Source organism: Embiotoca jacksoni, unplaced genomic scaffold, assembly GCF_022577435.1.
Source record: "Embiotoca jacksoni isolate LCO1_2020_lvr unplaced genomic scaffold, fEmbJac1.0.p SCAF_1, whole genome shotgun sequence".
In the NCBI taxonomy this organism is placed as follows: domain Eukaryota; kingdom Metazoa; phylum Chordata; class Actinopteri; family Embiotocidae; genus Embiotoca; species Embiotoca jacksoni.
Window position 1 is genome coordinate 20,646,750 of NW_027185229.1, and position 13,349 is coordinate 20,660,098.

The window sequence follows — 13,349 nt, forward strand, 5'->3', positions numbered from 1 at the left end:
CCTTACTGGAAACCTCCTGCAAACACCAGATGTTTTTAGTGTCTGCAGCACTTACATCAGCTCCCACTTTCCAGACATCCTAACCAACAAATGCCTATTCCTCCCTCTCATCATCTCTCAATCTGTGTCTTCACCTGTGAAATGAGGAGGTGACACGAGGACAGCTCCCTGCCGGTCTCCTCCATCTTGCGGTGACACTCCATTTGAAGGTTGTCCAGGTGGCGACAGCGCTTCACCATGGACTTCACCTCTGACTTTATTTTACTGATGTAGAGGCGAGCCACTGTGAACTCTTCCTCGATCACACCAGTGATCTCCATGGGCTAAAGATGAATGAGGTAGAGGGAAAGAGTGACAGTTAAAAGAGTAGTTGAGTAGATGTTTGATTAAGATTGAGTGCGGATGATTTAAAACCAGCTGGGGAATTAAAGAAGTAGGCAGGGAGGCAGCTTAGAGATATTTTCCGGCATTTTGTACACACAGTCGTTAGGTGAAAAGCATCATTTAGCAGATGTTGTGACTCAGATGCTCTGAAATGAACTGTGGAGGATAACATATACTCAACAGTCTAAACATAACAGACAACAGTGGATATGACTACAAACTGTCCTTAAGTGCAATATAGAAAACCCCGTAGTCAAGAGCAATACACAATACTGACTATATCGTATAACGTAAGCCTCTTAAGTTGGGTCATCAATGCAACTACAAACACACAAAAATCTGTTTTAAATGCTCATCAAGATGCCTAATTTGTCAGGCTAAATTAGCGAGAAATGTGGGTAATTTATGCACAAGATATTTACGATTTTCCACTCCGTCTCGAGTTTAATTATTTAAAGGGATGTTTTGGAACTACCAGACATAAAATATACATGTATATCTAAAAATGGTTGTACATCGAGCACTTTTGAACCTCTTTTTTCCACTCTTTTTAGTTTTCACATGATACAGTGAATACAGTGTCTCCAAACCCGGGTTTTCCACTCACCAGCTTGACGTCCCTGTTTCCAACGATGGTGCTAAACTCACTCAAGTCCCTCATGAGCCCGTTGAGAATCTCAGCGATGCGCTTTCTTTGGTGGCTGCTCACTTCCTGGATTCGGGACAGCTCCACTTCTAAAGCCATGAGGTGAGCCTGTGGGGAAAAGAGAGGAGCAGACATGGAGGAAGACAGGAGGAGGGGAGAGAGAGGAGCGGTGTTGGGAAACAGTGGCAATGGGAAGGAACACAGACAATGCAGGATTTAGATTCCTTTAACCTGAGAGGACACACCACAGCAAGCCGAAATTTAACCCCTGACCTCATTCTCATCTGAGAGATCCAAGCAGCAAAACGTAATGGCCACTAAATTACAAATCAATAAACTACCGAGATACGGCGCTGGATGAAAGGAACGGGGAGATTGAATGCTGGAGCTTCCTGTATCCTTCTCCATTTTGTATAGCAGAAGTCTTCTCAACAAGCTGTGGGCCTACTAGCTAAAAAATTGGGGCTCAATCAATACTCTACGGGTGTGACAAAATACAGTGAAATAAGGGTTCAGCATTTTTCTACCTCTGACACGTTTCCTTTTCACACTTTTAAACATGAATAACATGAGCAAGAAAAAGGATGAGACCAAGAAAACATTTGTTCTTATTCAGGGTTGTGGACAGAATTGTTGATTTGTATTGTTTCCTTATTTCATTTATTATTCAGCTGTTTTATTATTCAGGCTTTTTATATGATACTTTAATATAATTACATATACCACGGTCCACTGTTGAGTTTTTTTGTTTTTGCTTTGTTGTTTTTGTCTACATGCAGCACATTTGGCCTTAAAAATGTCAAAATATTAACTGAACATAAATGGCACTAAATAATTAACTGAAATTGATTCTTTTATAAATAAGTAAATGGAGAGAGGAGAAAATGTCAATGAAAAATGCTCAATTTAGTTGAAGAACGATTTGAGATTTTGAACACAAAAGTTGGGTGATTGGATGATGAATGGAGTAAATCATAATGATAGAAAAAGGCCTGAGTGGACAGATGGATGAACGAAGGTGCTGAAAGGAGCAGATGACTGGCAGTGACAGTGAGTGATAGCATGGCCTCCTGCAGAAGAAGAGAGGAGTTTCCACTGAAAACAGAGAAGACGGCTGAGGAAACAGTGGGATGATGAATGTATTCCATTGCAACATTTTTCTAGGTCAAAGCTGCTTCATTTCTACTGTAGATATGGGGAAATGTAAAAACTGTAACACTGCACATTAGCATAACAGCTGGGATGCAGAAAGTGGAGAATTATGACTAAAGATTCAGGATGAGGTGGGGAAAAGGCCCTGAGAGACTGGAATAATGGGATTTATTTTTTTTTATATCAATTCTCTTGTGTTGCCTTGTATTGCATTCTCGCTTGTATTCGGTTTCACATCTTGTCAGACTGCCAGGCAGCGACCCTGAGAAGAAGTCATGGCAGGTGAGAGGGAAGGGCAGAACAGACTGAGCAGGCCGTAAAAGAGTTGTGCTAAGTGAAATGATTGAGGAGAAAATGGGGACTTTAGCAGGGTTTAGCAGACTAAATTGTGCAGCAAGTGGTTATATTGTCTGCTCCTTTCATCAATTTCTGGATTAGCTTCTGAGAAAGACAAAGAGAGAGAGGAGGACACTCTGGCTGATTGTAAAACAGTGCATGAAATATTGAAGAGGTTTAAAGGTGAATAATGGTCCACTCTGTCCACCGAGGAAGTGACAATATCTGTATTAAGGTCTAACCAGCTCTGCCAGTGGTCTCTTCTTCCTTCCTTCTATTTTCCACTTGTTCAAAATTATTTTCCTATTTCTTGACATGCTGGACAAAGAACCAATTACATTCAAACCTTTAAAATGATCTGTACTATTTAAACATTTTTGCTTCATTGTTGAATTCATCTTGGCCATTTCTCTATGGCAGAACGTTTTATCACCTCACATTGACACACATATTTTAAAATTCAAAGTGACGTACCCTTTCCTGAGGATTTATCTGATATATATGTTCATCTTAAAAAAAAAAATGGTATTGAATGTGGTTAGAATTTTTTTTTTTTTTTTTAAAGTTACTTTTAACTGCAGGACTTTATTCAGTATTAAAGTAATGTAGTAACAGCTGTCAGTACACCACGAATATACTTCAAACGGAAAGTGCTAAAAGTTAATTCAGAATACTTTTAAACACGCCAATTTACCAAATGTAAACAAAAATTAAAAAAATTAAAAAATGAGGCTCAAGTAGTCGGATCACTGGATAACGTACAGAATCCAGGGCAACATTGCTACATCAGTGCATATGCATGACTAAGTAAGCAATGATCCCATAATATAAAAAAAAAATATTATAAGGGCTTTAATACTCAAAACCTCAATAGGTATATCTAAATCCTGATTTCTACTCAGAAATATAATATATTTTTTTTTTCAGTTGAGCCAGCTGACAGAGAAAAGAAAAAAAAAATTTGTATGTGAGAAAAAACAATATTGTTTTATGTTGCTAGATACTGTGTTCTTGTGAGGTCCCAACACTCAAAGCTGATTGTGGAAAAAAAGATAATCAAAACTACCATAGCTTCCGACCACCACTAACTGAAATTCAGTAAAAAAAAAAATTAAAAAAAATAAAATTAAAAAAAAAGACGTACACAGTCACTGCAAGGCCTTACTGTACTTCATAAAAGCAGACTATGATTCATTTAAAAAAAATCTCCGGCTTTTAAATAAACGTTACTTTTTCATCATGAGGCTTCCCTCATGTAACCAAGCTATTCTGAGAGAATCAGAGCATGAATTTTTGAGATTGCTTAATATTAATACTGAGCATAATCAAGAAAATTCAGGGATGTGATCTCTGTGGCTGCAGCTGTTAGCATCTTCGAACATTTTTCAGGAGCAAAACAACCAGCCCCATGCCACCTGAATCAGTTAATTAACACTGTCGTTGGTACCACTGTGAGTGAAAATCAAATAATTCTCAAGTTATGAACATGTATCTGGTTATAACTGCTGGTGGCACAATTTGTCAGACTTTTATTTCTTATCCTTCCTCCATGCAGCTCTAATTGTAATTATTATCACTCTAATTACATTGAAGCAGTCAAAACTGAAGCAGTTAAGAAAGAGGCTTAAATCGACGGATGGATTGTTTTATGACTAAAAGTTCCTTTTCTGTCTTATCTTTTCTTGGTGTGCTTTCCCGCAATATACATCACAGCACAGCATCTGTCTATCAGTCGCACTAAGTTTTTGATAAAGCTTGGAGAATAATTTACAAATCTTCTTTTGTCTCCTCCTCATTTTCTCTTCCTTGGCCCTTTTTGTCTTTGCCCTGTAGTAACTGCAATATATATCTACCTCAGTGGTATGAAATGTTTACAATATGCCTCCAGAAAGTCCAACCCACCATTTTCTTTGCAAGCTCTTCAGCCAGCAGCTTGTTCTGCATGCTCTTCTCATCGACCTCCAGGCTCTTCTGGTCGTAGTTGACTGCCAGCTCCTCCAGGGCCTGAAGGACCTCCTTCACCTCCACCTTTGCAGAATTATTCTCCCTCTGCAGCCTGCCGAGCTCCGACTGCACCTTCTCACTGTCACCCCTGGATGATGCTAGAAGCTGAAGGGGGCATACAGATTCAGCAAACATAAACTGTAAACAGAGAAAGATTTGGTTTAAAATAAAGAAGGAACAGAGAAAGTTGACTGTGTAGGATCCCCCTCTTCATTATTCACAAGGCAGAGCAGATGGGTTTTAATAAAACATCATTATATTGTTTATCTTGTTCTACGCATGTGTACGAACTCTTGTTACACAATACAGGTGTAATTGAACAGCTGAATCACATTTTAAATGTTCATCTTCGAATATCACTTTACTCTGTAAGAGCTGACTTTTTTTTTGCCACCATGATGTTTGCTGCCCTGCTGCAGCCCACTGTGGGTCATTTCACTGAATAGATGTTATTAAATGTGGATGCTGCTCTGCACGGGGTGCCTGCATATTTGCACTGCAGCATACAGCTTCTGTTTGGTTTGGACAAATTGATGCGACTTCATGTTACTATACACCGACTATGGTTTGGCAATCATGACTGCGTCAGCCACTTTGGAATATGAATGAACAAATTTAGCAAATGTGGAGTCTTCAACTTTGTTTCAGGTTGTCCATCCCACTAGTTTAGCCTCTCATGAATACATGCTGTAAATACTGCTGTTAATTACTTTTTAAATGGAGTCTTTTAATTGCTATTCTTCCACACAAGTAAAATATAACTGCACAGACAAACAAGCCTGCTTACTTACTGTAGTTTAATAAAATTATGTGTAAACCCTGTTCTCTTACATAAAGTGCCACTAAATTCCCAAATATGGTGGAAACATGCTAATCTGAAACATATTAGGTCAAATATTACTATATTATCACTGGAGAGCATCTGCTTGATTGATATGAGCCACACTGTTGGGCATGGTATATAAAAAATAGCAAATTGGCTCTTTTCTGTCTTAAAAAGAAGGAAACAATATGTTTTAACGTGAACAACTACCTTTGGCGATGCACAATAAGCTTCAGTCCTTCATGAGTGTTTGTATTGATTTTTCTCTGAATAACTTGTGCCTGAGCAGCCACTGAAATCCATTCTATTTCAAATAGCTGTTAACATGTTCTGTAAACACACCTATTATTAAACAATGGCAATTTAATTTCTTCGAGTGCTTTTTGGCACCTGAAAAAAAAAATACTTTCTTTTTCTCATTCATCTCAAGGTCAGGATAATTAACATCTCAGAGCTGACTTCTATTCAAAGTGTTACTTTCATTGCCACATTTGCAAGCGCTGCAGCCTACTGAGAGCAGTTTAACCAAACTGATGCAAAGATGTAAAACCAAGATCCTTTACCTCCTCCTGATCGAGCATCTGCTCCTTCAGCTTCTCCACCATCTGGCTCTGGTGGTTGATCTCATCATCCTTCAGTAGGAAAAACAGAGACATTGAATCGATGCAGCTCATTTGTACTGTTGTGTATCACACACGCTGGCACAGTACGGATACTCTGCAGACTGTTATCTTATGGGTTCAATGATGTTTAAGGTTCTACCTAACTGTACAAATTATAGATGCAGTATTGCAGTAGTATTTGAGAAAAACATTGATGCAGTCTAACCATAAACATAAAGGTATGTGAAATTATCATTCAAAAGAAAAAAATAATGGTTATTTGTTCAACTGATCATGCTTATCATTATGGAAAAAGCAACCTACACTCAACAACCTTCAACCAGAAACACTAATAGAATTTTTTTTTTTTCAGTAATCTGCCATGTATAAAAACACTTAACATGTAACACTGTCAGTTGTACCACATTAGTAGAGAAAAATAACACAAATGTATGCATCCCTATAGATTGCCCTGTAGGCATCCACACATCCAGATATTTCTGCATGTATAAAAACATGTTTTTTTTTTTCCTCATATATCCTCAACAAGAAAGAACAGAAAAAGGTGTCATGGTATTAACACATTTCTTTCTGCGTATTTAATAGAATATCTGTCGGGGAAAGCAATGAAATGGCATTATAGAATTGTAGAGCACCGTGAATGTGTACATGAATGTGTTAAATAAATTAAAACTTTAATGCTTTTCATTGTTCAACATTACTATTTCCCTAATGATATCTATTCCTAAGAGTCACTTCATTAGTCGCTGGTGTGTGTGTGATTCTGAATTCATTACTATGCATTATGTATGTATGATATGCTCTTTGTATTCATGTGTGCATAGCATTATAACAACTCTCAGCCATGGTGCACAATCAGCTCTACATTCCTGCACAAATGGCCCTCACGTGGGATCCATTCATCACCTTAACATCCAGCTGTTTGTAAAGCTTGCGGATCTCCTCCTCATACTTCTGCCGCTCCTCCTCAGATATGTGAACAACAATGGAGGAGGCAATAGAGCAGGGGCTGCAGGGGCTGCATATATCAAGAACTGGCTCCTCAGATTCTGCAGGCACCAGGGGGGCCTCCTCAAGTCCTTCACTCAGCTGCCCCAGCACAACCGTATCATCACCTTCAAGACAAAATATAGGATTTTTTTTGGTAAAATTGTTGCCCTTATTTTTGGCATATCTTCCCTTCAGGATTAATGCATAATAAAGGGAATGTGGGTTGATCTTCAGTACATGTCCTTTCCTTAGTCCTTAATGCATTTACATATTCCATTTGAAATGTTCCAGTTCCATAAATGAGCATCCTTTTCTATATTTCCAGACCCAACAGCAGTTCAAAATACCACATTTCCAAAAAAATAAAATGTCACCAGGCTTGTGAGAAATTTCAGAGTGCAAACTGTACACTTATGGCATGAAGAACACAGAAAAATTGTTGGGCTGACAGCAACCCTGTCTGCTTGCAATGCTTTTTACACTTGATGCTCTTCCTCTAGCAGCATCAAGAGGTGTGTGATGTGTCAATCAACTTACTGCTAGAGAAAAGCAGTACAGGCTGATTGATATATATAGCAAACGCTATATATAACATAAAAGCAGGTATCTTAAAGTATTGGTAATGCACACATAATCCTTTCACAGAATGATATGGAATACAAAAAAAATACATTATCTATAAGGTGACAAAGAATGAATGAAATATCATGTATTCTATTGCGTTTTATTTTCTGTTGTAATGTACAAATCAATACACTTCCTGCTTTTCCCCTCTGGTTAGAGATGGCAGCTTAAAAATCTTGATGTTGCCGGGGGAAGTTTCTTCATTTCTCTTGTCATTAAGTGTTCAAATTTGTTACCAAATGCACATATTAAATTTAAAATCTCACCTCTGTTTTCTTCTTTGTGCCATCACTAACCTTTTTAGAAAGCTATCTACACCAATGTATGCATGACTCTAGTACAGCACTGATTTGATAGATATAGTGCACTGTGGCTGGAAAGTAGAGGATCCTTTTAGAAATTGAGGGCTTTGAAATTTAAGATGAGGTCAAAGAAATCTATACTTAAGACAATGCACCCAGCTGACACCCCTCACAGATTAGGTCCTCCTTTCTACTGGATGGTATGCTAGTCAATAAATGCAGCTGCCAACTAAAATAACAAAACCCTGCATGCACGTGTCTCTTCATTGCACACTACAGAAGATCCCTTCCTTAGATTGTCTGTTACAGTAGATTTAATGGAATATACTGTCAGACACAGCTGTTCCTTGATTTGGGCCACTCCTGACTAAAGAGCTAGGTAATGTGGCACAAAAATGGAGGTCAACAGCCTTCATCTCAGGGAGTTCCTGGCCTCAGGTGGGCAAAAATATAAGGAGCACTGAGGGCCCACAATGTCGTCAAAATGATCCATTATGAAATTAAAAGCACTAAAGTGTAAGAGAGAAAGAGAGGAAGAGAGTCAAGGGAAAGATTGTGTGTGTGTGTGTGTGTGTGTGTGTGTGTGTGTGTGTGTGTGTGTGTGTGTGTGTGTGTGTGTGTGTGTGTGTGTGTGTGTGTGTGTGTGTCCATATGTGTCCATGTGTGTCCATGAATGAGAATGATATTAAGCAGATGGGATGAAGCAATAAAAGAAATGGTTTTCACTGATAGGTGTTCAATAAAAATGTGTTACAGCGCTTTTAAAATTCAGGTCAAATACTGAGGCAATGATCTGCAAGAAAAACATTGGACAAGATTTATTAGACGATTTGAATGTCAACCAATCACTACCATCGAGAGCTGTGACATTTGAAAAGAACCAGTCCAACAGAGGAGGATAGATGCGTGTGCAAGTGTGTGTATGATGTGTGTGTGTGTGCGTGTGTGCTGACATGCAAGAAGGACAAAGTAAGTTATGATTTTTCTGTCGATGTGATTAGCCCTTGTTGCTGTGAGTATTACTAAATCATAAAGATTAATAAAACATTAAACCGGCGACATCTCTTGCCTTCAGTGAAGTGTGAGGGGAATCCAGTTATATAGAAGTTGGAATAATATGGAATAGAAATAGCCAGAAAGGGATTTTTAAGTGTTTTGGGCTCAAGTCCAGCAAGTCTGTTTGGCTGCCCTCCTCCCACATCTCCAGTGATGTTATCAAATGAGGTTAAATCTGCTCTTACGTGGACTGAAAAATAATGTCTGCAGGCTAAGAAATTCACATTCCTGTTGGTGAATACTCCTCCCTGCATGAAAAGGAACTGGAAAAGGGATTGTACTATAGGAATTCTTCCAAAAAGAGACTTGAATTTTCTACACTACAGTATCATCTGGCTCCAACACTAGCTTTTTAAGCACATAAGGACAAAGTGCAGCTGATGCTGATGGAACTGTAATTAGTTTTGCAGATATTTTGTCTTTAAGAGAAATTTTTGAAATTTTAAAATCTAAAAGTGATTATGGTGCTGAATAAAATGTCAGGGGAACACCAAAGTTGTAATAAATAATTTTGACGGAATCATAAATGTCACAACCACACTTGATTAAAAAACAAAATATGTCAACCTTCTGGTGGTTCTAGATAATTGTGATTCATCCTCTGGAGATCATGAATGTTTTTACAAAATTTTGTTGCAGTCCATGTACAACTCTGGTTCAAAGTAGATCGACCTGCCAAACAACAAGCTGACTGCCATCCCAAGAAAGTTACTGCCACCTGAGTGAAAAAAAATGGTTCTGATATTACTCTAAAAAAAAAAATACTGGCAAGTTAAAAATTCCTTGGCAACAATGTTCCCTCTTTCTTGGCAGATGATATTCAGTGGTTTCCTGAACCAGAATGATATTACTTCAAGTATTACCATTCCTCCAGCAGTTCAGCTCAGCCTCCAGTCTTTTAATGGTCTCCTTCATTGACCTGTTCTTCTCCTTTTCTTTTTCGTACTTCTTCTTCCACTGCTCTGCTGTGAGCTCCAGGTTCACCGATACAGTATTTCTGATGGTCTTGGCTCTAATTGGAGAGATACAGTGAGAACAAACAAAGAGCCGAGAAGACAAGAAGGGAAGGAAACAGAATGAGAGGAAACGATGTAGAAAAGAGGATAATTTTTTTTTTATTTTTTTTTTTTTTTTTTTTTTTAAAGTTTAAGAGAACAGGGGAACTGTCAAAAAAAGTTTTCAGTCCTAGTGGCTCAATGCAAATGGCCCTGCATCTCATTGATTGGTATGCAAATTGGGTTTCTGCCAACTGTGTTTGATGGTGCATGTAGGGACAGGAAGGTAGATAGAGGCAAAAATTCAAAGTGTAAAAATGCAGCTTGAGAGATATTGACATCAAAATAAAGCCATCATCCAAGTCATAAGCAGATGGGGTATGTATGTGACTGTAAATCATTCCTCAATAAATGACACAAACAAGTGGCAGCTCAGAGTCGCAACATTCATGATGCTAAGGCCACAGCACTCGGCGGCTATGACTTAATTTCACAGTCCAGTGAGAAAGCACTGTTGTCATTGTTAATCTATTCCCTGATATCATCAGAGACTAAAGTTCCTTTCTAAAGTTGTCTCATTACATCAGAATTTAGATAACATGTTATTTGGATTGTGAAATACAGATTTTCAACACATCAGGGGGCTAAAAGTTCATGTTGACCAAAGTGGTAGGGGTTTGTTTATGTAGGACACCTGTGCACTGTGGACCCAAAATCCCCAATCCAGCCATAAAATCTTGATTTTTGACAGTAAACAAAACCTTAACATCAACTTTAACCCAGACAATGAATATCAGCAACTCAGTGGCGTTTAAAGCTGTAACCACTTAAAGTTGAACAATTGTGGAGCTTCTTATGAAATAATATGGTCATTTGATAAACTGGTGATAACGGTGAATTATTCAAATAAAGGTTGACAAAAATTGTTCAACATCATGTCATCGTATTTCTTATATCATATTAGTTAGTCGTGGCATTCAACAGCAAGTGTTGCTGACGCAGAGAGAAAAGAGACCCCTTTTGTAAATTCAAATATCTGCTGTGAATTCTGTCACTCCCTTTGCTCACTAATGCATTATTTATTATAACCAACACTTGCATATCAGTCTCAATTCTATGACAGGAGAAAAAAGGCATAAAGAGGCGTTTTCAAGATCTTTCCATCTGCGAGTTTCTTTGGGTTGACAGTGAGCATTAGCAGATAAAATCTGGGAAGGAAACCAATTTTATGATTCTATGAAAGGAATGCAGTTTGCCATTTGATTAGAAAAGACGCTCCGTAAGCCATTCCAGCTCAATTAGAGACCAAACTGCGACATAAACCATGCCTCTAAAGCAGTGTGTGGTTCATCAAAAGCCAAGTTAGACTAAGTAATACGTAAACAGCTTATCTGGGGTGAACACAGTTCAGCACACACATCCAAACAGATGCAGCTGAGTAAAACACAGGCATGTGCTGTGCTGCACAGTTCTACAGCTCATGGCTACTTAACATGGAAGCATGTTACCGTTGGCCAAACATCAAGGTGGATTTGGTCTCTGCATCATTGTAGCTGGAGGGAGAGCAACAGATAAACATGGTGGTGCGACAGTTGCCTCCCAGTGAGTCCTGTAGGATGCGAGTCATTTTGCTGTCTCGGTATGGCACATGGGATTTCTACAAAGAGATAAGCCGAGAAAGACAGAAAGGGAATCAAAGATAGTGAAAAAGCAGAGGATTAAAAAGCTGAAAGACATTATGAGTTGCTGCACCAGACTGCCTTTCTTTCTTTCAAAAAAACAAACATAAAAAATGTGTTAGTAGCATGAGCAGAGAACAAAGATAGAAGAGATTCCTCTCCTTCTGCTGCATCATTCACAGTATTACCGTTCTAACCTTTGGAGTGCCTTCAAAAAACCCTCTGTCCTTGCTCAATGAATAAAGAATCCCTGTAGATTTATGAAAGATTTGTGAGTCATTTACAGTCTGTGGGCCTTTCCATTAGGTTTATGAGGAGTTCCCTAAGCCCTCAGAGTTATATAATAAGAGAATTAATGTTTTAATTACGATGATAGAGCTTGGAGGGGCGACAGAGTCAGTAGAATGAACTGTAGCAGCACTGGGAATTATGGACAAGGAAGACAGAAATCTAGCTAACATGTCACTGCAGCATTCAGGAGAACAATATCAATATTGGAGAATTCAGTACCCCAGTTTGGATTCACTGATGTGTTGTTTTTATCTCTGTGCCAAACTAAAAAATAAATAAATAAATAAATTATATATTTTTTTTTTTTTTTTTTTTTTTTTTTTTTCATTATATGTGCAAGTCAACTACAATATGACATGATTAAGGTTAGATTTAGTAGCATCTAGTGATGATGTTGCAACTAACAGAACACCTGTCACATCACCTCCCCCTTCCAAGCTAACAGGAGAACCTACAATGGCCATGAAACATAAATGTAAAAGGACCTTTCTACAGCCAGCATTTGGTTTGTCCCTTCTGGGCTACTGTATGAACATGACACACTGTGGAAGGGGATCCATTCCCCACATAAGTAGTATGTTAAAGGCATATTTTAAAGTAATGAAAACACAATGACTCTTAGTTTCAGGTGATTTTACACTAATGAAAACATAATTATGAATGTAATATTTCATTTCTGCAAATAGATCCAACTAAATCCCACACACTGAACCTTTAACAATGTGGAACGTCTAAAATTCCGCTTTAATCTGGGTTGATTAATCTTTACAAAAACCAAAAGGTAAAAATAACAAGTCATGGGGGTCTCTGCTGGCTGGCCACTCATCTCACAATGGCAACAGAATTCAACATATTTGGATATAGCTGAGCAAGCTCTTTCTCCTGGTCCGGTTCAGTTAAGCCAGACAGATGCTGGCACTAATGTAAAATTTGACCTGAAAATGAGACCGTTATCAATCTTCTTATCTAACTCTTGGCAAGAAAGCACATAGGTATATCATCCAAAAATGTCTAATTTCCAGAGACAGTGGGCAGATTTATTGTTCTCTGAATAGTGGCTTTGACTGACTGTTGGTGTCACTTGGTACTAAACTAATTCCTGTATTCAGGACATTTAGATTGTTCTACTCAAACACTTTCAGCTAATTTACTGCAGGCTGGACTAAATTTTTGGAAATAGATCATTATGGCAACAAGCATTATCTATTTGTTAAACCCAAACAATTAAGAAGACAAGCCTTAGGCAGCTAATGAGAGATGGGAAGAACTGTAGAACATTTCTCCACCATACCGTTGCCTCAGCCAAAGCTGAAATGACGTTCCCTAGGGCCGACAGAGACTTGTTGATGTTCTTGGCCTCATCCAGCACTGCTCCCTCTGCACCTGTTTTACTGACCTGACACAGATACACACACAAGACAGGAGGAATTAGTTCACAAAGTAT

The 13,349-nt window shown here is 38.3% G+C and overlaps 1 protein-coding gene across 1 annotated transcript in view; it reads right to left on the reverse strand.

Moving 5' to 3' along the window:
• kif5ab (kinesin family member 5A, b) overlaps nucleotides 1-13,349 on the reverse strand; it is a 61,529-nt gene that overhangs the window by 24,383 nt on the left and 23,797 nt on the right. Inside the window, exons 9-16 of the mRNA XM_069146920.1 lie at nucleotides 13,197-13,301; nucleotides 11,444-11,592; nucleotides 9,804-9,952; nucleotides 6,875-7,083; nucleotides 5,909-5,977; nucleotides 4,421-4,627; nucleotides 992-1,138; nucleotides 135-323 (exon numbers count right to left, since the gene is read on the reverse strand). Of these exons, the coding sequence (XP_069003021.1) occupies nucleotides 135-323; nucleotides 992-1,138; nucleotides 4,421-4,627; nucleotides 5,909-5,977; nucleotides 6,875-7,083; nucleotides 9,804-9,952; nucleotides 11,444-11,592; nucleotides 13,197-13,301 (1,224 nt within the window). The remainder of the gene's footprint in view (nucleotides 1-134; nucleotides 324-991; nucleotides 1,139-4,420; nucleotides 4,628-5,908; nucleotides 5,978-6,874; nucleotides 7,084-9,803; nucleotides 9,953-11,443; nucleotides 11,593-13,196; nucleotides 13,302-13,349) is intronic.